We start from the raw sequence: 23,019 nt of genomic DNA on the forward strand, positions 1-23,019 counted from the left end.
GCCAAGAGAAGCAAAAAATAAAAAGATGTAAAATATGATACCAAAAACCTAAGCATGGAAGGGAGAGGAGTAAGAATGAGTTCAAAAGTGACTATCAGCTTAATATAGACTACTATATGGAGAAGATGTTCTGTATAAAATGAATAGTAACCAAAAAAAAAAAAAAACCCAAAAACTGTGGTAGATTTTCTTTACTTGGATTCATCACTAAATAAAACCAGAAAAACATGGCCAAGAGAAAGAGAAGAAAGGTCAGAGAAAAACTACAAAACAATGAGAAAACAACTAACAAAATAGCAATAAATACATACCTATCAATAATTACTTTGAATGTAATAAACTAAATGGTCTAATCAAAAGACATAAAGTGACAGAGTGTATTTTTAAAAAGACGTATCTATATGCTGCTTACAAGAGTCTCATTTCAGAACTAAAGACACCTGTAGTTTAAAAGTGAGAGTTAATATTCTTCTCAAACAATTGCAGAAAAATAGAAAATGAAAGAAAGCTTCCAAATTCATTCTATAAGGCCAGCATTACCTTGATACCAAAATCAGTAAAGACTCCACTAAAAAAGAGAAATGCATGCCAATATCACAGAAGAAAATGGATGGAGAAATACTGAATAAAATACTGCAAGTTTAATCTGAAAGTAAAAAGTCATTCACCACGATCAAGTGGGTTTTATTCCTGGATTGCAAGGGTGGTCCAATATTTACAAATCAATGAACATGATATATTACATCAGTAAGAGAAAGGATAAATATCTTTTGATCATTTCAATAGACACAAGAAAAGTACAACATCCATTTATGATAAAAGCCCTCAACAAAGTAGGGATTGAGGGAACATACCTCAACGTAGTAAAGGCCGTATATGAAAACCCCCCCCCATGAATATCACACTCAATGGGGGAAAACTGAGACCTTTCCCTTTAAGGTGAAGGACAAGACAAGGATGTCCAGTCTCACCACCTTTATTCAACATAGTACTGGAAGTCTTAGCTACAGCAATCAACAACAAAAAGAAATAAAAGCCATCCAGACTGGTGAAGAAGAAAATTCACTATTTGCAGATGGTGTGATACTACATACAGAAAACCTGAAAGACTCCACCAAAAACTATGAAAACTGAAAAAAAGAATTCAGTAAGGTCATAGGATATAAAATCAATGTACAGAAATCTGTTGCATTTTTATAAGAAAGCAGCAGAAGAGAAATTAAGGAACCAATCCACATTAAATAATTAGATACCTAGAAATAAACTAACCAAAGAGGTGAAAGACCTATACTCTAAAAACTAGAACATTGATGAAAGAAAGTGACAATGACACAAAAAAATAGAAAGACAGTCCATGCACATGGATTAGAAGAATAAATATTGTTAAAATATACTACCTAAGGCAATCTATACATTTAATGCAATCCCTATCAAAACACCAGCAACATTTTTCACAGAACTAGAACAAACAATCCTAAAATTTCTATGGAACCACGAAGACCCTGACTAGACAATTTTGAAAAAACAAAGCAAAGCTGGAGGCATCACAATTCTAGACTTCAAGTTATATCACAAAGCTATAGCAATCAAAATAGTATGGTACTGGCAAAAAAAATAGATAAAGCAATAGAACAAAACAGAAAATCAGAAAAATACCCTCAACTCCATGGTCAATTAATCTTCAACAAAGCAGGAAAGAATATCTAATGGGACAAAGTCTCTTCAACAAATGGTGTTGGGAAAACTGGACAGCAACATGCAAAAGAACGAACCTGAGTCATTTTCTCACACCATACACAATAATAAACTCAAAATGGATTAAGGACTTGAATATGAGACTTGAAACCATAAAAATCCCTAAAGAGAACAAAGGCAGAAATGTCTGATATCAGCCATAGCAACATTTTTCTAGACATGTCTCTGAGACATACTAAATAAAAGCAAAAATAAACTGCTGGGACTATTTCAAAATAAAATGCTTCTGCAAAGCAAAGGAAATGATCAACAAAATTATAAGGCAACCTACAGAAGATAGGGAGAAGATATTTGTAAATGACATATCTGATAAAGGGTTAGTATCCTCAAAAAGTTTAAAATAGAGTCACCCTATGATCCATTAATTTCATTACTGGATATATGTGTGTGTGTGTGTATACCCACTACTGGGTATATATATACATGTGATTATATATATCACATATATATGTGTGATATATAATATTTAGCCATAAAAAAGAACAAAATCTTGCCATTTGCAATGACATATAGAGGCAAATATTAGGGAAGAAAAATCCAGCAACAAGTAGGGCAATACACAAAAAGGATTATTCATCATGTCCAAATGTGGTTCATCCCAGGAAAACAAGTTATTTAAACAATTGAAGATCAATAAAATATATTTCAACATATCAACTGAAAAAAGTAAAAACAACAATAACAACACGTAATCATCTTAATATGTAATGAAATCTATTCATGACAGAAACTTGGACAAAGAATAAAAAAAGAACTTCCTCAATCTGAGTAAAAGCTTCTGTGAAAATCTTTCAGCTAACATATTTAATGGTGAAGGATTAAAGATTTTGCTTTTAAATTAGAAGCAAGAAAAATTGCCACACATTCCATTTCTATCTAAATTTCTCAAATTGCACATGTGAGTGAAATCGTATGGTTTTTGTCTTTCTGTGACTTATTTCTTTTAGCATAATACACCCTAGCTCCATCCATGTCATTGCAAATGGCAAGATTTCATTCTTTTTGATGACTGAGTAATAAAAATAACACACACACACACACACACACACACACACATCTTCTTCTCCAACCATTCATCAGTTGATGGACGTTTGGGTTCTTTCCATAATTTGGCTATTGTTGATAATGCTGTTCTATAGCCTCTTCTGAGATAACTATTTTCATATGAGTCTCTGCCAAATCAGAGCCTGAGATAAACATTTGAGTGCAAGTATTCTTAAGAAATGATTGCAGAAGCAGAAGTGAAGGAATGGAGAGAATGTGATGTTATCAGCTTTGTTGCTGTAGGCAATGGGGCTTAATTGTCTAAGACATATGAGGAGCAGAAAATGGCTGTGAGAAATGTCCTTCAGAAAGACAAGAGGCTGGCTCTAGTCACTGGATGATGGTTTCCATAAATCCCCTATTTGGTCCTAATTCTATGAAATCTCGCCGTTGTACTCAAAGAATAATGATGATAGCATCAAATTCACTAGGTCTTTGAGGCATGGCAAGGATCCTGCAAAAAGGCCGTCTCTAGTAACAGAAGAAGCTGAATAACAGCACCTCCGAAATCAGGAGACGCCGAGACTTCGGGTTGGGAGGCAAAATGAAAGAGATTCACGCTGACAACGCCAAACTAATAACTCATTCTTGTATAGTGATCACAAGCCTGTATTTAGCCCATCAAATCATGCATTAGGTCATAAAATCTGGCAAGTGACTTAGTGATAAGTGTAGAATTAGATCACTTAGGAAAAAGCAAGTGTGGTATCAGATTACAAGTGACAGTGAGGTAGACATGCAGCATTGGGCATTGTTGGACACAGCCTATATTTGACCATTATTAATTATTTTAGCAGCCTAGACTTTTTAAAACTAAATACACCAGACTTATTTTTATATAAACTATGTATATAAAGCATATAAAAGTAAAGCATCTTACATTGCTTCTGGGTTCATTATGCAGACAGTTCCTGAGCACTGGCATTTGTTAATATCATCATAAGCTATTCCCATACTAAGGCTCAGTAATTGAGCTATAATAACTGCAAGTGATTCCAGACTTATGGTTCTGGGGTGCTGGAAAGAAAGAACACACATGTTCACACATTTTAGAAGGTAATTCATTTACCTGAAAAATAACACAATTATTTAAAATAGTCAATAAAATTGATAGAGGCTTCTAATATGTTAACCACAGGTATGTCATCCATATTGGTCTACCATCTTACAGGTATCATTATCAATATAAGAAAGATATAAAAAATGAGATCTGAAATTTTACCAAAATGTAAATGCATGGCTCACTTGGTGTCATCAGGGCAGGAAAAATATTGCCCCATAACTTGTTAATTATATATAGCAATTGTAGTCACATTTGTATTCACAAAAGAAAATCTTAAGACACACTACAAATACAGTGTCAAATTATTAACAGGTTATGTTCATCTATAATTTAATTATTTGGGGATAATATTTTATGTGAATCTCCCATACATTTAAAAAAATCATAAATTAACCCATTGAATTAAGCTAAATAATGACTGAGATTAAAAATGCTGATTTACCACAGTTGTTTAAACTTTGTTTTCAAAACTAAAATATCTTTATAATTTTTCTTTTTGCGAATATATGATACCTATTATAATAGCACATTTTAACCATACTAAAACATACACAGTTTAAGAAAAATCCAAAAATCACACTATCCCTTCATATAGATTTAATAGCATTTCATTGACTATACTTCAATACTGGTTTCTAGGAATACATCTTGGTGTCTTCTGTTTGCCTCTCTCAATCAACCCTGCGGCATTTTCCATCCTGTCACCTCACCAAAAGGTGACACCAATAGATTACATTAAAGGGTTCCTTTACCCTCTGCTTTTACCTTGATTTGGTCTAAAGAGAAGAACAGGCTAAGAAAAGACAAGGGCATTTATTACCATCACTGCCAAGGTGCCTATAACTATCTGAATCCTTGAGTGGAGCCCTCTACCTTCTGTCTGTGACCCTAGTAAAATAGCACTGTCCTTTCCTTCAAGTCTGGGTGACAATTAAATTCTTTTATTACTAGCCCTAAAGTATCGCAAAGTTCCTCAATATTGCATACCCACTGACAAATGGTCCCTTTATCAAATTACCACAGTTTAATGTACCACCCATTCTCAGAGAAAGAAAGGGAGAGGGAGGAAGAGTGGAAAAGAAACTGAAGGATTCTGAGGATTCTATTAAATTTTCAGAATTTAAATAATTGGATATTATAAATAATAATATAATAAATAATAGTATATTATATTATTACTGAACTTATTTATAAATTTTCTTTTTTGTAGGATAATGTAGAAAAGGTCTAGCAGTTATTCAATCAATGTATCTTTACAATCGTTTCTTATTCTTTATCTGTCCCGTTCCCTGTTATCTGTTATAGCTCAGTAAGATGAGATTCTGATAGACTGCAGAATTCTCTGTGCTAACATATAGGTGGCATAAACCTCAGTTCATAACACAAGCGAAGGAACAGCCCCTCCTTTTATATTCTGTAGAAGAATTTGTTTTACATTGGTACTAAAACTTTTGGAGACCTCCTCAAGGAGGCCCTCTGAACCTCGTGTTTTTGTGTGTTTGTTCATTTTCAAGTCTTATTTAAGATTCAGTTACTCAATAGGTCGATGTTTATTCAGGTTTTCTTTCCATTCATTCGATAGATTTTATTATTCATGAAATTTGTTAACTTTATCCAAATTTATTGCCATACATTAGTTGAGAATATGCCTTTTTTTATTTTAATATGTGTAGGATCCATGGTGATCATGTACCTTTTTTCTCAATGAGGTTTTGATAATTTATTTGCTCTTTTTAATGTAGGATACTAGTTTTGCTTGGGATTTATCAGTTTTAGTTATCTTTTTAAACAAATTACTTTTGGATTTGATGATTTTCTCCATGATATGCATGTTTCGTATTTTTCACTGATAGTCAATATTTTTTTATTACTTTCTCTTTTCTAGAGTCTTTCAGTTTAACTTGTAACTACATGTTTTTTGAAATTGGACTTAGATCATCTGCATTTAAGTTATCTTTATTTTAATTTGTATAATTAAAGCTACAATGTTCTCAGTTCTGTTTTTTTTGACATCCCAGGAGTTTGGCATGCTGTATTTTTAGTGTTTTTTAGTTAAAAATGAGTTCTAATTTCTCATGTTTTATTTGCAAACCTTCAGAAATTTTAAGTGATCTTTCTATTATTTAGTTCTAATTTTAATCCACAGTGGTCAGAAAATATTCTCTGTAAGATTTCTATCATTTTATATTGATACTACTTTATTTATCACTATTTTATTTTCTTCGGTAAATTAAAAAAAGAAGCAAGGGAACAGAAGAAATCTTTTGTAGGTGATGGATATGTTTATTTCTTTGTTTGAAGTGATGGTATTATGGATTTATGCATATGATAAACCCATCAAAGTGCATACATTAAATATGCATAAATTTTTATATTAAATATACTTTAATGCCTTTAAAAATAAAATAATATTCTGCTGCTCTTTAGTATAAGGCCTTTAAATATGTTTCAACAAAATGGAAAACAGGGCATTGCTGCATTAGATTTCTCCTCATTCTCAAATATTATTATGGACATCTTGTTTTCTTTTATTCTTTCACATTTGCTTTATATGTTTTGAAGCAATGTAATTTGGTACACACAACATTATGATTGCTGTCTTTCTTTTCAATTCCTTTGATTATCATTTAATATTCCTCTTTATTTCTAATAACATATCTTTCCTGAAAGTCTACTGCTATGGATTGAATTGTGTCCCCTGCAAAATGCTATGCTGTAGCCCTAGCCCCCACTGTGACCAATGTGACTGTATTAGGAGATAGGGTATTTAGGAAGTAATTAAGGTTAAATATGGGCATCTGATAAAACTGTGCCCTTAAGAAAAGATCTCTTGTTCTCTTTCTCTCTCTTGCTCCACTTCTCCCCACTATGTGAGGACACAAGAAAAGGTAGATGCCTGCCAGCAAGAAAGAGAGAGCTTTCACCAGAACCTAACCATGTTGGCACCCTCATCTCAGACTTCCAGCCTCTGGAATTATAAGAAAATAAATTTGTGTTGTTTAATCTACCCACTCTATGTTATTTGGTTGTGGCAGCACAACCTAATTAAAACATCTATTTTATTTGCTATTAATATGCCCAAGACAAATTGCTTTTGTTTAGTATTTACATTGTATACATTTTCTGTTTAAATTTCAACGTATAGATTCCAATTCCAGAAAGATGGAGCAAACAAATGCCAGTCTATCTCTCCCACTGAACTCAACTATGATAGCTCGACAGAATAGAGAGACAACTATTTGATTTGACAAGCTGAATTGGTCTCTCCCCGCCCAAAAGCCATGTAGTCTGAATTTGGACATGAGCACTGTAGTGCATATGGAGAACCAGGAGAAGTTCCGTAGTTCTGAATTGAAGAGTAGAAAAGGAAGCTCTTAAATCTCACAGAAAATGAGTATGTCCTGTTTATATCTTTTCTCCTTTTCCTCCTGTTCTTTCATGCTCCATCCATCAGATGATTCTTCAAGGACTGTGTAGCAGCACCAAAGCAGCCAAAAGAGGGAAATTACAGAATCAAAATTCTGAAAGAGGAGCACTTTCCTTTCCTTGCATGAGCTTTAGGTTCACCATTTTGGGACCAAATAAAGCAGTTCCGTTTTGTCATATTCTGTTCTCCACTGCTTGGCCTCCAGAGGTGATACAATCACAGAAATGAGAAGACTCTGGACAAAAGACTAAAAAAAGCAGCCACAAATAAGTGAAATGTACCAGGGAGATAGAGAGCTGTGAATTCAGGAAATCAGTACCACAAAGCTATATTCTATCTATCTATCTATCTATCTATCTATCTATCTATCTATCTATCATCTATCTATCTATCTATCATCTATCTATCTATCTATCATCTATCTATCTATCATCTATCGATCTCCATGTATCTATCATCATCATCTCTATCATGCATCTATCTTTTAATTTTTAAGTATATATTTTTTATATTTAAGTATTAGCCTTTTTATTAATCTGGGCTCTCCAGAGAAACAGAACCAATAGCATAGAGAAAGGTAGGTAGAGAGAAAGAGATACATTATAAGGAATTGGCTCACATGATTATGGAAGCTGGCAAGTATAAAATCTGCAGAGTGGGCCAACAGCTTAGAGACCCAGCAGAACCAATGATATTGTTCCAGTTTGAAGGCCAGCAGGCTGAACACCCAAGGAAGGCGATGGTGCAGATGAAATCTGAAGGCAGTCTGCTGAAGAATTCTCTCCTGCTTGGAGAGGATGATCCTTTTGTTCTGTTCAAGCCTTCAACTGATTGGATGAGGCCCAACCACATTATGGAGGGCAATGTGTTTTACCCAAATTTCACCAATTTATATATTAATCTCATCAAAAACTCTCCAAGTCAACATACAAATTAATCATCACAAGCATCACTCTAACCTTTCAAGTTCAGATTCCAAATTAAACTCCTCTTCTACCCGTCTACTTCCCTTATGCCTCCTGGCCCCTGTAACTCTGCCTAGTTTTTCAAGACAAATCTGAAGCATGACCATTTATTTTTCCATCCTACAGGCTGTATTCAATAAGTCAATAAGCCCTTTATGTTCTATTTTCATAATATATACTGGACAAAATCTACTCATGCATCCAAGAGTAAAACACCAGTTTAAACCGTTCATCAGCAGTCGTCTCCTGTCTTGTCTCCTTGTTTTGGATCCTTAGCACTGAATAATTACTTTTTCATAAGGCTACTAGAAAAATATTTTGCACTGGCTTAAAAACTTCCAGTGCCTTTTCATTGCAAGAGAATAAAATTCAAAACTGTTTGCCAAGATCTATAAGGCCCTATATAATTAAACTCTTGATGACTTAATATTTTTCAGCCATCTTGTTCATGATGTTCATTTCCATCTGAAAGCCTCTGAATTTAATGACCTTTCTTGTGGGCTCTGTCTTGTTACACCTTGCCATAACTTTTTGTCTCATCCTTCATGCTTCCTCTTATTTTCTCAAGATTTTTCTTTGATCACCCTAGCTAACATAGTCTGTTCCCCATCCCATCAATTTTAATTATATTATCCTAACGTCTGTTCTTATTAGCAAAGGCCATTAACTGAAATACTACTTTACTTTCAGTTAAATTTGGTAGATTTTCTAAGGTTAAATGATCCTACATTCTTTGGATAAAATTACCTTGGTCATGGTCTATTATCTTATAAACTGCTACGTTCATTTGGTTAGTATTTTCAATTTATGGTTCTACTTCTCCTCTATGTTTGTGGATAAATTAGCCTCTAATTTCATTTTGTGTAACATCCTCTTTTGGTATTAATATTATTACGGTAATTTTTCCAAATTATATGGTAAAATTTCCGAATTTCTATTTTCTCTTTTTCTATTCTCTATAGATGTATGAGATTGAAATAATCAGTTCCCTCAAAATTGTGGAAAGTGTCTAAAAGCATTGTTTTATTTTCCTTATGAGATTTTTAAAATAATTAATTCCTTTAATAATTTGGTAATTCTGCATCTCTAGTTCTTCTTGTGTAAGTTTTAGTAAATGATGGATTCCTATTAACAATGTACTATTTGTCCATGTTTGCAAATTTATTATAACTCATCTATTATCTTAGTGTTATCGAAATCTGCAGGTTTTTGAGACCTAATACTCTTTTGGAATATTTCTATTCTACCTAGTCTGTCTTACATTGATTTCTGCTTTTATCTTCGTTATTTCCTGCCTTCTATATGTCTTACATGTTATTCTATTTCCATCTCTTCACATAATTTAGATTGGATAGTTAGCTCACTGGTTTTAGCTCTATTTTCTACAATGCTCATCAGGTACTAATTTCCGTAGCTGCTCTTCCTCTACTCCCTCACTCCTAAAGTTTTAGCATCAGTTATTTTAGGCTCAACAATGCTTTTGAGTTAAAGTTTCTTATGAATATGTGATTCTAGTTTCATCATTCATTTTTGTTTATTGTATAACTGGAATTGCCTTGACAACTTGTCAAAAATCATTTGATTATATATGTCTGGGTCTATTTTTAGATTCCCTATATTGTTCCATTGATCAGTTTATTTGCACTGCAGTATCTTAATTACTATAGTTTTTCAGAAGTTTTTTTCTTCCACTTTTCCTCAGTTTCCAAACTTGCTTTATCTATTTTCTTTTTAATATTTGTATATAAAAATTTTGTATCAGTTTGTCAGTATTTACCAAAAAAAGGAAAAAAGACAACTGAGATTTTGGTTAGGACTGCATTATTATCTCTATAATATAGCAAAGGACAATTTAATTTTGTGATAAAGATATTTCAACAAAGTTTTTATAAGAAACAAAGGTGGGATTAAAAAATAAAATACATTTTAAAAAGCTTAGAAAATTAGAAATAAAACTGAGCCTCTTTATAATGTTACAAAGTATCTGTAATAATCTAGAGCAAACATAATACCTAATAGTGAAATATTGAGAGTTTTTTCCCTGAAATCAAGAATGATACAAGAATGTCTATTATCGATTCAATTAAACATTGTTCAACTATTTTAATTGAATATTATGCTTGAGATTCTAGCCAATTCGATAGGAGAAAAAAACTTAAAAGATATATGTATTAGAAAGGAAAAAATAATGAAATTGTTCTTATTCACACATGACAAAATTGGACACGGAAAAATTTAAATCTAAAACCACTACAAGTAAATATAGAAATATACAAATCAGTGTATAATGTTTAATTGTTTTTCAACATAACAGAAACACACATTATATTTAAAATATAATATTCACCAATATTGTCAACAGGGGTTAAAAACCTAGGAATAAATCAAACCAAATATATGCAAAATATCTACATGGAAAGCTACCATGAAATTGATGCCTACTTGTTATCTATAATATATTTTACTATAAATCTTATTTTCTCATATTTACTTGCTTCTTATTTAACTTGAATATATTTTTGTCTTTTTATATTCACCTTCACTTAGTCCTAGTAGTATATCTCTTGTAAAGAACTAAACATTTGAACTTTAAAGAATTTTTAAATCCATCAGAGATTTTATCACTTACTTGGTAAATTTAACCCATTTATATGCACATAATTGTTGTTATATTAAGATATATTAAACCATTTTATTTGCTATTTTCTATTCACTTTGTTTTGCATTATTGTTCTTACGTTTCTTCTTCCTTGGCTATAATTTTCATTTCTTTCATTAGATTATTACATGGTATAGTTTTGTTCTTACTATCTCTTCTTAAGACCAACAGTCATTTCATATGCCCTTACTTCATTCTAAAATTTACCATTATCTATACCTTTCTCTTAAGAAGACAAGTCCTATAGCATTCTTGCATGTCATTTCTATTACTCCCTTAACCGCACCATCATAGAATGTGCTCTGGTTTAATATTGATATAATACCTGTCATTCCCCAATGCAGCCCAGTTCCAGCTATTTTCATTTTAAGACAATAATAAAATTTGGCAATATTTATTCACTTTTAGTTTCATAATCCTTGTAGCTTTTCATATTATAAGTAATTTCTACAAATATATTCTGAATGTTAGTCATTTATTTGGCAAATCTTTTGAGGACTTATATACCTGAGACTATTTTTATGGTGTCTTATATTTGAAAGGTTTTTTTAGATATTACTTGTGCTTTTATGTTACTATTTTAAGAATAAAATATTTTTGTATTCAATGCGATTTTTCCCACTATAAAACTTTTTTATTATTATTTTCCTTTTTATGGAAATAAATAAATTTTCTTTGTATTTGATATTTTCATTTCACTGTCAGTGTGCATTTTTTTTCTATTCTGTTTTAACGTTTTATGTGCTCTTTTCATCTGACAGCCCAGTTTTTTCCCCTTCTGCCAGATGACCCAGCAGAAGGGATTATGGGGAGACTCCAGAAGGGATTTCCTGGCATAAGGATTTTGTTGATCTGATAGTGGCTGTATTGGTGACATTTATTTTCATTCCTCCTTCAAAAGTTTTCTTATGGCTTTTTCATTATTATCTTCATTACTCTTTTTTAAAAAGACTTTATATATGTATTTGAGAGAGATAGAAAGAGAAAGAGTGCACTCAATGGGAAGAGGGATAGAGGAAGAGAATCTCAAAGAAACTCCATGCTGAGCACAGAGGCCCACAGGAGCTCAAACTCAAGCCCCTGAGATCATGACATGAGCTGAAATCAAGAGTCAGATCCTTAACCAACTGATCAGCCAGGCACCCCAATCTCCTTTACTCTTAATATCTAGATATTGTCATTTCTACTTCAATAATCCATTTCTCTTAACTTTTCTTTTACTGTTCCTATAGCTTTTCTGATGTCTCCTGGGAGAGGTTCTGATTCTAATTTAATCTAATACCTTGCACAATTTATTATATTTTTGTACCTAACACTTTCAACTAGTCCTTTTCTATAATACCTTACAGTTTATTTTGTTTGAAGTTTCTATTTGCTTCAAGTACTATGTATTGTGTACTGTGTTTTCTTCTGAGGACGTTTAATATTCAGGATCTACATAGTCCATGAACTGAGGTCAACAGATAATGTGTTCAGTAATATGTAATGGTATACAACATGGACGGCACTGGAGGAGGTAATGCTAAGTGAAATAAGTCAAGCAGAGAAAGACAATTATCATATGGTTTCTCTCATCTATGGAACATAAGAACTAGGAATATCAGTAGGAGAAGAAAGGGATAAAGAAAGGGGGTTAATCAGAGGGGGGAATAAAGCATGAGAGGCTATGGACTCTGAGAAACAAACTGAGGGCTTCAGAAGGGTGGGGTTGGGGGAATGGGATAGGCTGGTGATGGGTAGTAAGGAGGGCACGTATTGCATGGTGCACTGGGTGTTATACGCAACTAATGAATCATTGAACTTTACATCAGAAACCAGGGATGTACTGTATGGTGACTAACATAATATAAAAAAAAAATATTTAAAAAAAATCTAGAGACTAAGAACTAGTTTGTGTTAGTCCTCGTGAATGAGTCCCAGGAAAAATTGTTGCAAGACATCCAATATCTTCTGCTAATTATTCTTACATGTTTCTACCCATCCAAAAATCACCTGGGTTGTGGTTTCATCTATAAACTTTTAGGAAGCAGCAGCAATGGAGGGATATAGACCTTAAATTTTATTCCACAGCTTTGGGAGATTAGGGAGGGAGGGTTATGGGTGTTTAAGAGGACAGAGAGGAGCTAAGATGGAGTAGTAGGAGGACCCTAGGCTCGCTTTATCCTTCAAACACAGATAGATAACTATGAAATCATACTAAATACCCAAGAAATTAATCTAAGGACTGACAGAACAAACTGTACAATTAGAGAAAGAGAGAAGAGGCCACATCATGGAAGATAGGAGTTGTGGTGAGGTGATTTGGGGAAAAGAAAGATCCCAATAATGGAGCCTAGGTCAGAGAGAGAGGCAAAAGAGGGAGAGAGACAGGAGCGCACAAGGGATCAGACAAGGAAAGCACTTCCCCAAAGACACTGACTGGTAAAATGAGAGGGGCTGATTTCCATGAGTTTTTTCAACTAGTGGGGATCAAAGATTGGAGTTTTAGAGATCTACATTATAACCAGTGTGGAGTCTGGTGGGTGTTGCATTGCTCCTGCAGAGAAGGGCAAATAGCACAGTAGCAGAAAGAGAGACCTGAGGATCCCCTTGTATGCACTGGGAGATAGTTCCCCTTCATAGAGTGCATTTGGGAGAGATGACATTGCCTCTCCAGGGACAAAGAGCTAGTGGGTATCATTACCCACCCCCACCCTTCAACATAGGTGTAGAAACACCTGCTGAGGGCAGCTCACCTGGACACTGGCTCTTTGTTGCCCTATATTCCAAAATCCACCCCCTGTGCTTTGGTGTGTCTGTCCTTCTGGGCAAACCCACATCAACACTAGAATGACAAAATCCTCCACCAGAGGAAGCAATGGGTCCATGCCATGCGAGGTCCATAAAGTTAGGAGTTTTAAGACAGCCGGCCTGCCTTGGATAGAACACAGGTGCACAGTACTGCCAGGATAAAGTCAGTCAGGGTGAAAGCAAAGATCTGCGGGATGCCTGGAACACATGAGGGGAAATTGTTCCCTCTTCTGGGAGGGCTTCCCGGACAGTGGCAGGCAAGAACTCTCTTCTCCAGGATGAGGGAAGGGGCTGGCGCCATTTTTCTCCTTTTCACCTCAGCATAAACTAACTTCAGTAAGCACAACATAAACAGTGCGCCTAAACTGCTTACACCAAGCCCTACCCTCCTGTGCTCTGCAGGTGCTGCCTTTCTGGAGCAATCACGCCAGGAGAACAAAATCAGAACAAAACCCCTACACCGGAAGATTAGCACAAACTCTGCATCTACCATATCTACTGACCATAAAGTTCTACAAAGCTTCAGTGCTAGTAGAAATAGTATCAGATCTCTTTTAACAAGCAGACCAGAGCACACCTAGTTATAGTTCACCGTGCTCTGGACAAGGTCCAAACACTCCCCACTGCAGGCAAGGAGAAACTCTGCAGAGGACTTGAGGGAAACAGTAGCCAAAATACAGCAGCAAAGTACACACAACATACACCAGAGACATCCTAAAGTGCCAGGACCTGGACAGTATATGACCTCTTCTTAATAAAGCCATTACCTACAGGAGCAGGAAATTTAACAGGCTTTCCTAACACAGAGAAGAAGACAGAAACTCAGCCAAAAGGCCAAGATGGGGGAATTCATCCCAAAAGAAAGAACAAGAAAAGGTCACAGCCAGGGATCTAATCAAAACAGATATAAGTAAGATGCCTGATCCAGAATTTAAAACAACAATCATAAGGATACTAGCTGGGCTTAAGAAAACCATAGATGACACCAGGGAGTCCCTTAACACAGATATGAAAGACCTAAAAACTAGTCAGGGTGAAATAAAAAATGCTATAATTGAGATGTGAAACCACCTGGATGTAATAACCACAAGATGGGAGAAGCAGAGGGATGAATAAGTAATGTAGAAGATAAAATCAGGGAAAAAATGAAGAGAAAATGGGGAAAAAATATATTGGATTACAAATGTAGACTTAGGGAACTCAGTGACTCCATAAAATGTAATAACATTCATATCATAGAAGTCCCAGAAGAAGAAGAGAGGGAAAAAGGGGGTGCAGAAGATTTGAGCCAATTATAGCTGAAAACTTCCCTAATCTGGGGAAGGAAACAGACATTGAAATACAAGAGACACAGAGAACTCCTATCAAAATCAACAAAAGCTGACAAACACATATTATAGTCAAATTCACAAAACACAGACAAGGAAAAAATCCTGAAAGTAGAAAGGGGAAAAAAAAGTCCTTAACCTACAAGAGAAGGCAAATCAGATTTGCAGCAGATCTCTCCACAGAAACTTTCCAGGCCAGAAGAAAGTGGTATGATATATTCAGTATGCTGAATGGAGAAAATATGGAGCCAATAATACTTTATCCAGCAAGGCTGCCCTTCAGAAAAGAAGGAGAGACAAAGAGTTTCCCAGACACACAAAAACTAAAGGAGCTCGTGACCGCTAAATCAGCCCTGCAAGAAATATTAAGAGGGACTCGTTGGGGGGGGGGGGGGGCAGAAGGAACAAAGACTAGAAAGGAACAGAGAACATCACCAAAAACACGAACTCTACAAGTAACACAATGGCACTAAATTTATATCTATCAGTAGTCACTCTGAATGTAAATCGATTAAATGCTCCAATCAAAAGACATAGGTATCAGAATGCATTAAAAAAAAAAAGACTCATCTATATGCTACCTGCAAGAGGCTCACTCTAGACCAAAAGTCACCTGCAGATTGAAAGTGAGGGCATGGAGAACCATCTATCATACCAATATGTCAAAAGAAAGCCCAAGTAACCATACTTGTATCAGACAAACTAGATTTTAAATCAAAGACTGTAATAAAAGATGAAGATGGACACTATGTCATAAATAAAGGGGTCTATCTAACAAGAAATTCTAACAATTGTAAATATTTATGCACCCAACTTGGGAGCACCCGAATATATAAATCAATTAATAACAAATATAAATAAAAACATATACAATAATAGTAGGGGACTTCAACGTCCTACTAACAGCATCTAAGCAGAAAATCCACAAGGAAACAATGCCCTTGAATGACACACTGAACTAGATGGACTTCACAGGTATACACAGAACATTTCATCCTAAAGCAGCAGAATATACATTCTTTTTGGGTGCACAAGGAACATTCTACAGAATAGATCACATATTGGGTCACAAATCAGGCCTCAACAAGTATAAAAAGATTGAGATCATACTATGTATATTTTCAGACCACAAAACTATGAAACTTGAAGTTGACCACAAGAAAAAATTTGGAAAGACCACAAATATATGTATGTAAAGAGCATCCTACTAAAGAACGAATGGGTTAACCAGGACTTTAAAGAAAAAATAAAAATATATATGGGAACAAATGAAAATGAAAATATGATAGTCCAATACCTTTGGGATGCAGCAAGGGCAGCACCAAGAGGGAGGTATATAGCAATACAAGCCTACCTGAAGAAGCAAGAGAAGACTCAAATCCACAACCTAACCTTCCACCTAAAGGAGCTGGAAAAGGAACAACAGATAAAGCCTAAAGCCAGCAGAAGAGAAATAATAAAGATCAGAGCAGAAATAAATGATGTAGAAACAAACAACAAAAGAACAGTAGGATAGATCAATGAAACTAAAAGCTGGTTCTTGGTCAGAATTAATAAAATTGATAAACCCTTAGCCAGACTTATCAAAAGGGAAAGAGAAAGGACCCAAATAAATAAACTAACAAAAGAGGAGAGATCACATCCAACACCATAGAAATATGATTATAAGAGAATACAATAAAAAAGTATATGCCAAAAAAACTGGGCAATCTGGAAGAAATGGGTAAATTCCTAGAAACATATAAACTACCAAAACTGAAAAAGGAAGGAATAGAAAATTTGAACAGCTCCATAACAAGAAAAGAAATTAAGTCAGTAATCAAAAATCTCCCAACAAACAATAGTCCAGGGCCAATGGCTTCATAGGCGAATTCCACCAAACACCAAATGAAGAGTTAACTCCTATTCTTCTCAAATTTTTACAAAATATCAAAAAGGAAGGAAAACTTCCAAATCCATTCTATGAATTTAATATTTCATATTTAATACTCTATAGTACATTAAAAGAATCATTCACCCTGATCAGGTGGGATCTATTCCTGGGCTGCAAGTGTGGCTCAGTATTCACTAATCAATTAACTAGATATACCACATGAATAAAAAAGAGGAGAACCATACGATCCTCTAAATAGATGCAGGGAAAGCATTTGACAAAGTATAGTATCATTTCTTGATAAAAGCCCTTAACAAAGTATGGATAGAGGGAACATACCTCAACATCATAAAGGCCCATGTATGAAAGACCCAAAGTGAATATCATCCTCGATGGGGGAAAACTGAGAACGTTTCTTCTATGGTCAGGAACAAGACAAGGATGTCCATTCTCACCATTGTTATTTAATATAGTACTGGAGGTCTGAGCCTCAGCAATTAGACAACAAAAAAAGAAATAAAAGACATCCAAATTGGCAAGGAAGAATTCAAAGTTTCACTATTTGCAGATGATATGATACTTTATGTAGAAAACCCGAAAGACTCCATCAAAAAAATTGTGAGAACTAATGCATGAATTCAGCAGGGTCACAGGATATAGCACCAATGTACAGAAATCTGTTGCATTTCCATACATCAATAATGAAACAACAGAAAAAGAAATCAAGGAATTGATCCCATTCGCCCTTGCACCAAATATAATACCCCTAGGTATAAACCTAACCAAAGATGGAAAAGAACTGTACTATGAAAACTATAGAACACTGATGTAAGAATTGAAGATGACACAAATAAATGGAAAAACATTCTATGCTCATGCATTAGAAGAACAAATATTGTTAATAGTATCCAAAGCAATCTACACATTTAAGGCAATCCTATCAAAATACCACCAGCAGTTTTCACAGAGCTAGAACAAACAATCCTAATATTTGTATGGAACCACAAAAGACCCCAAATAGCCAAAGCAATCTTGGAAAAGAAAAGCAAACCTGGAAGCACCACAATTCCACACTTCAAGCTATATTACAAAGCTGTAGCCATCAAGACAGTATGGTACTGGCACAAAACAGACACACAGATCAATGGAACAGAATAGAAAACTCAGAAATGGACCCACAACTATATGGTCAACTAATCTTTGAAAAAGCAGAAAAAAATATCCAGTGGAAAAAAGACAGTCTCTTCAACAAATGCTGTCAGGAAAACTGGACAACAACATGCAAAAGAATGAAACTGAACCACTTTCTTACACCATACACAAAAATAAACTCAAAATGGATTTAAGACCTAAATGTGAGGGGGCGCCTGGGTGGCACAGCGGTTAAGCGTCTGCCTTCGGCTCAGGGCGTGATCCCGGCGTTATGGGATCGAGCCCCACATCAGGCTCTTCCACTATGAGCCTGCTTCTTCCTCTCCCACTCCCCCTGCTTGTGTTCCCTCTCTCGCTGGCTGTCTCTATCTCTGTCGAATAAATAAATAAAATCTTTAAAAAAAAAAAAAAGACCTAAATGTGAGACAATTTCTTTGACCTCAGCCATAGAAACTTCTTACTAGATATGTCTCCAGAGGCAAGGGAAACAAAAGCAAAAATGAACTATTGGGACTTCATCAAGATAAAAACTTCTGCTCAGCGAAACAGTCAACAAAACCAAAAGACAACCGACAGAATGGGAGAAGATATGTGCCAATGACATAGCTGATAAAGGGTTATTATCCACAATCTATAAAGAACCTACCAAACTCAACAACCCAAAAACAAATAATCCAGTTAAGAAATTGGCAGAAAGAAGACATGAACAGACATTTTTCCAAATAAGACATATAAATGGCCAACAGACACATGAAAAGATGCTCAACATCACGGATTGTCAGGGAAATATATATCAAAACCACAATGAGATATCACTTTATACCTGTAAGAATAGCAAAAGTTAACAATACAGGAAACAATACATGTTGGCAAGGATGTGGAGAAAAGGTAACACTTTTGCACTGTTGGTGAGAATGCAAAGTGGTGCGGCCACTCCAGAAAACAGTATAGAAGTTCTTCAGAAAGTTAAAAATAGAACTATCCTATGATCCAGCAATTGCACTACAAATTATTTACCCAAAGGATACAAATTTTATATCTATAAAGTTCATTAAGAACTTTTTAAGTCCCAACATTTCCAATCTGTAGCAGGGACAAAGATCTTTAGAAGCATTTTGAAAATGTTAAGATACATAAATATAATAAAATAAAGAAATATTTAACTGCATATTGATCTAAATAGCATTCTATTTATACATCTCAGCCAAACAAATTAAGCCATACCATACCAGAGCAACACCTCCGCCATAATGGCTATCACACATCTTCCCTTGAAAGGTTGCACCAACAAAATTTGATTTTTCCCTGTAACTTAAGTTAAAAAAGGATCATAATCATATAATTTTGTAAAATTAAGCATAATTACTATTGAATTTTCCTAATAACTTGTTTTGATTTCCATATTTATATAATAAATTGATAAAAATTTCCACCTAACTTTAGGGTAATGAGGCTTAGAAGTGACTAAACAGGTTTGCTTGTTTTGAAAACAATGAAATACATTTAAAAAATGAATAATAGAAAGTTAATTTTCATATTGAATTTTTAGAAAAAAGTATTATGTAGTATTTTTAAAAATTAAATAATTCCTAGAATATCAAAATAATAAAAATAAATAAAAGTCCTTAAAATAAGGAAGCTAGAGCAATACAACTGCTAAATAAAATGGGAAGAGTCACGTTATGAGCTGAAGTTTCCCATTAATCAGATAGATTTAGACAACCAGGATCATGAAAATATATGGCATATTCATGGCACAGAAAATATTTTAAAATATTATAATTCTGTAAATATATTATTTTTACATAATATAACAATATCTTATACATAGATCCTAAATATTAATAAGAGAAAAACAAAGAACTTATTAAATAGAAGGGGAGGTTTATATTTTTTAAAATGTAGCACAATGTAAATATGGTATGTTAGAGATATTAAAATAAACAGTAGTGTTGCCACATCCTCGTGTTTTTTTTGTTGTTGTTATCTTACGAAAATAAAGCATAACAAGAAGCCCTAATTACTACATTCATCATGTGTGTTTCTTCAGATAGATATTGCTATTATTTTAAGTATAGTTAGGGACATTTAATGATATGTTACACATTCTAACGTAAGAAAGCATATGATAACAATATTGAGAGAGTGAATTTTAACTACAAACAAGTAAATAAAATGATTGACATCAATAATTCTGTTATAAAAACTGTGTTTTGAAAAATCACATTCACATGATGTTGTATGCAGAAAAAAAATGGCATATTTTCCCTAATGGCCTGTCAACTGTCAAAAATTAAGCAAATATGGATGTTTCCTTTGTATAAGACTTAGTAAAACCAAAATATGCTTACACAAGTAAAAATGCTATATCATGAGGACGCAAAACAAGATAAGATCTTTTCCATTTTAAAAATCTGTGTAATAATTCATTAGCATCTCCGGTTACTGAGATTTTATTTTCATCTATCCAAAGTTCCAATGAAGAGAGAATTATTGTAATATTAAATGATGTAAAAATCTAAAATAGAAGACATGAAGAAAATGTGTTCAAATATCATGGTTTAAATAGATCTGGAGATTTATCTATAAAAATAAACTGCACTGATAACAAATATTAAACAGAATTGTTAAGTCTGGATCAGATCTCACAGAGTATATTAGTAAGTAATAAATACTACTTATAAAACAAGTAATAATTAACAGTTTGAAATGCTTGTACTTCAGCAAGCCCCACGTGACGTGCTTTATCAATTTTATAATTATATGCATAACTTAATTAGGAATACATAATAACTATTATTCCTATTATTATTCCTACTCAGAAAACTGAAACTTAAAATAGTTACATAATTTGGCCTATTTCATACATCATGTGCATTCAGACAGTGCCATAAAAAAAAAGTATGGGAATGCTTTAAGTAACACAAGCAAATGCAAAAAGATTTAAAAAGCAAATACTTACAGCATTGGTCAGTCCAATCAACTGGAAGATCTTTTGAGTGACAACAATCGTATCAGAACCCATGTGATCATACTGACAAAGATAAGAAATTGTTTAAATTGCCAATTTATTAGTTTTTAAACATTATTATTATAGAAGTGATGTTATATATACTCAGTATAAAATAGGAAAAATATTTTTAAAATACAAAAGACACTACAAACTCTTCCAAAAATAAAAGAGGAGGGAACACTTCCAGACTCATTTTATGAGGCCACCATTACCCTAATACAAAAATCAAACACTGCAAAAGAAAAATACAAACCAATATTCCTAATGATCACAGATACAAAAAATCCTCAGCAAAATATAGGCAAACTAAATTCAACAGCATATTATAAGGATAACACATTGTGATCAGTAGGGATATTTTCCAGGGATGTAAGAATGGTTCGACATCTGCAAATCAGTCAGTATGATACCCTACATCAACAAAATGAAGGATACAAATTATATGATCAGTTGATGAAGAATCATCAGAAGGTGCAGAAAAAACATTTTAACAAACTTCAACATCCTTTCGTAATGAAAACTCTCACCAAAGTGGGTATGGAGAGAAGGTACATCAACATTATAAAAGCCATATATAACAAGCCTATAGCTAACATAATTCTCAACTGGGAAAACCTGAAAGCTTCTAGTCTAAGATCAGGAATGAGACAAAGATGCCAACTCTCACCACTTTTATTTAACATAGTATCAAAAATCCTATTGAAAGCTAATACATAAGAAATAAAGAAGTTATACAAGTAGGAAAGGAAGAAGTAAATTGTCACTATTTGCAGATCACATGATATTATACATAGAAAACCATACAGATACACACACACACACTCAGAACTAATTTCTAAAATTCAGTAAGGTTGCAGGATAAAAAATCAATATGTGAAAATCTGTTGCATTTCTGTATACCAATAACAAAAAATTAATAAGAAAAAATAAAACAATTCCATTTGCATTTCATCAAAAAGAATAAAATACCTAGAAATAAGTTTAAATAAGGATAAAAGATATGTACAGTGAAAGCTATAAGACAATGATAAATTAAAAATGTAAAAAAATATAAGGATGGCTACAAAAAGAAATCTCAATTTGGATGCTCCTTGAACATACTTGAAAACAAAAATATATTAACTTTAAGAAGATAGTTTCTAGATAGTTTCTCGCTCTGTCTTGATATAGATATAGATGATAGATGATAGATAGATAGATAGATAGATAGATAGATAGATAGATAGATGATAGACAGACAGACACATACCATTCTTCTGATTGCTGATAGGAGCCACTGGGCTTTAAAGAAAAAAATATACAGTGTATCTGATATGGTGAGCTTTCCTAACATCTTTTACTAAAGTATAGTTGACATGCAATATTAGTTTCAATTTGCAACATGGTGATTCAACATTTATATACTTTACAAAATGATCACCATAGTAAATCTAGTCACCATCTATCACCATACAAATTACAATATTATTGACTATATCCCTTATGTTATACCTACATCCCTGTGACTTATTTTATAACCAGAAATTTGTACCTCTTAATCCCCTTCACCTATGTCACCTGTCTCCCTACCGCTCCCCAACAACCACCAGATTATTCTCTGAATCTACAATTCTGCTTCTGTCTTGTTTCATATGTTCATTTGCTTTGTTTTTTTATATTCCACATATAAGTGAAATTATACAAAAAAATGCAAAAAAATAGAAATATATACTGCGTTCATGGATCAGAAGAATTAGCATTGTTAAAATGTCCATATTACCCAAAGGTAATATATATCAAATTTCCAATGACATTTTTCACAGAAATAGAACAAAGAGTCTTGAAATTTGTGTGGAACCACAAAAGACCCTGAATAGCCAAAACAAATTTGAAAAAGAACAAAGCTAGAGGAATCATGCTCCCTGATTTCAAAATATATTACAAAGCTATAGTAATCAAAACAGTATGATA

The 23,019-nt window shown here is 33.6% G+C and overlaps 1 protein-coding gene across 1 annotated transcript in view; it reads right to left on the minus strand.

Annotated features, from left to right (window-relative positions):
• ADAM2 (ADAM metallopeptidase domain 2) overlaps positions 1-23,019 on the minus strand; it is a 125,299-nt gene that overhangs the window by 74,930 nt on the left and 27,350 nt on the right. The window contains exons 8-11 of the mRNA XM_048226286.2: positions 21,019-21,090; positions 20,408-20,574; positions 19,286-19,367; positions 3,680-3,816 (exon numbers count right to left, since the gene is read on the minus strand). Coding sequence (XP_048082243.1) covers positions 3,680-3,816; positions 19,286-19,367; positions 20,408-20,574; positions 21,019-21,090 — 458 coding nt within the window. The remainder of the gene's footprint in view (positions 1-3,679; positions 3,817-19,285; positions 19,368-20,407; positions 20,575-21,018; positions 21,091-23,019) is intronic.

Source organism: Ursus arctos, unplaced genomic scaffold (assembly GCF_023065955.2).
Source record: "Ursus arctos isolate Adak ecotype North America unplaced genomic scaffold, UrsArc2.0 scaffold_27, whole genome shotgun sequence".
Lineage (NCBI taxonomy): Eukaryota > Metazoa > Chordata > Mammalia > Carnivora > Ursidae > Ursus > Ursus arctos.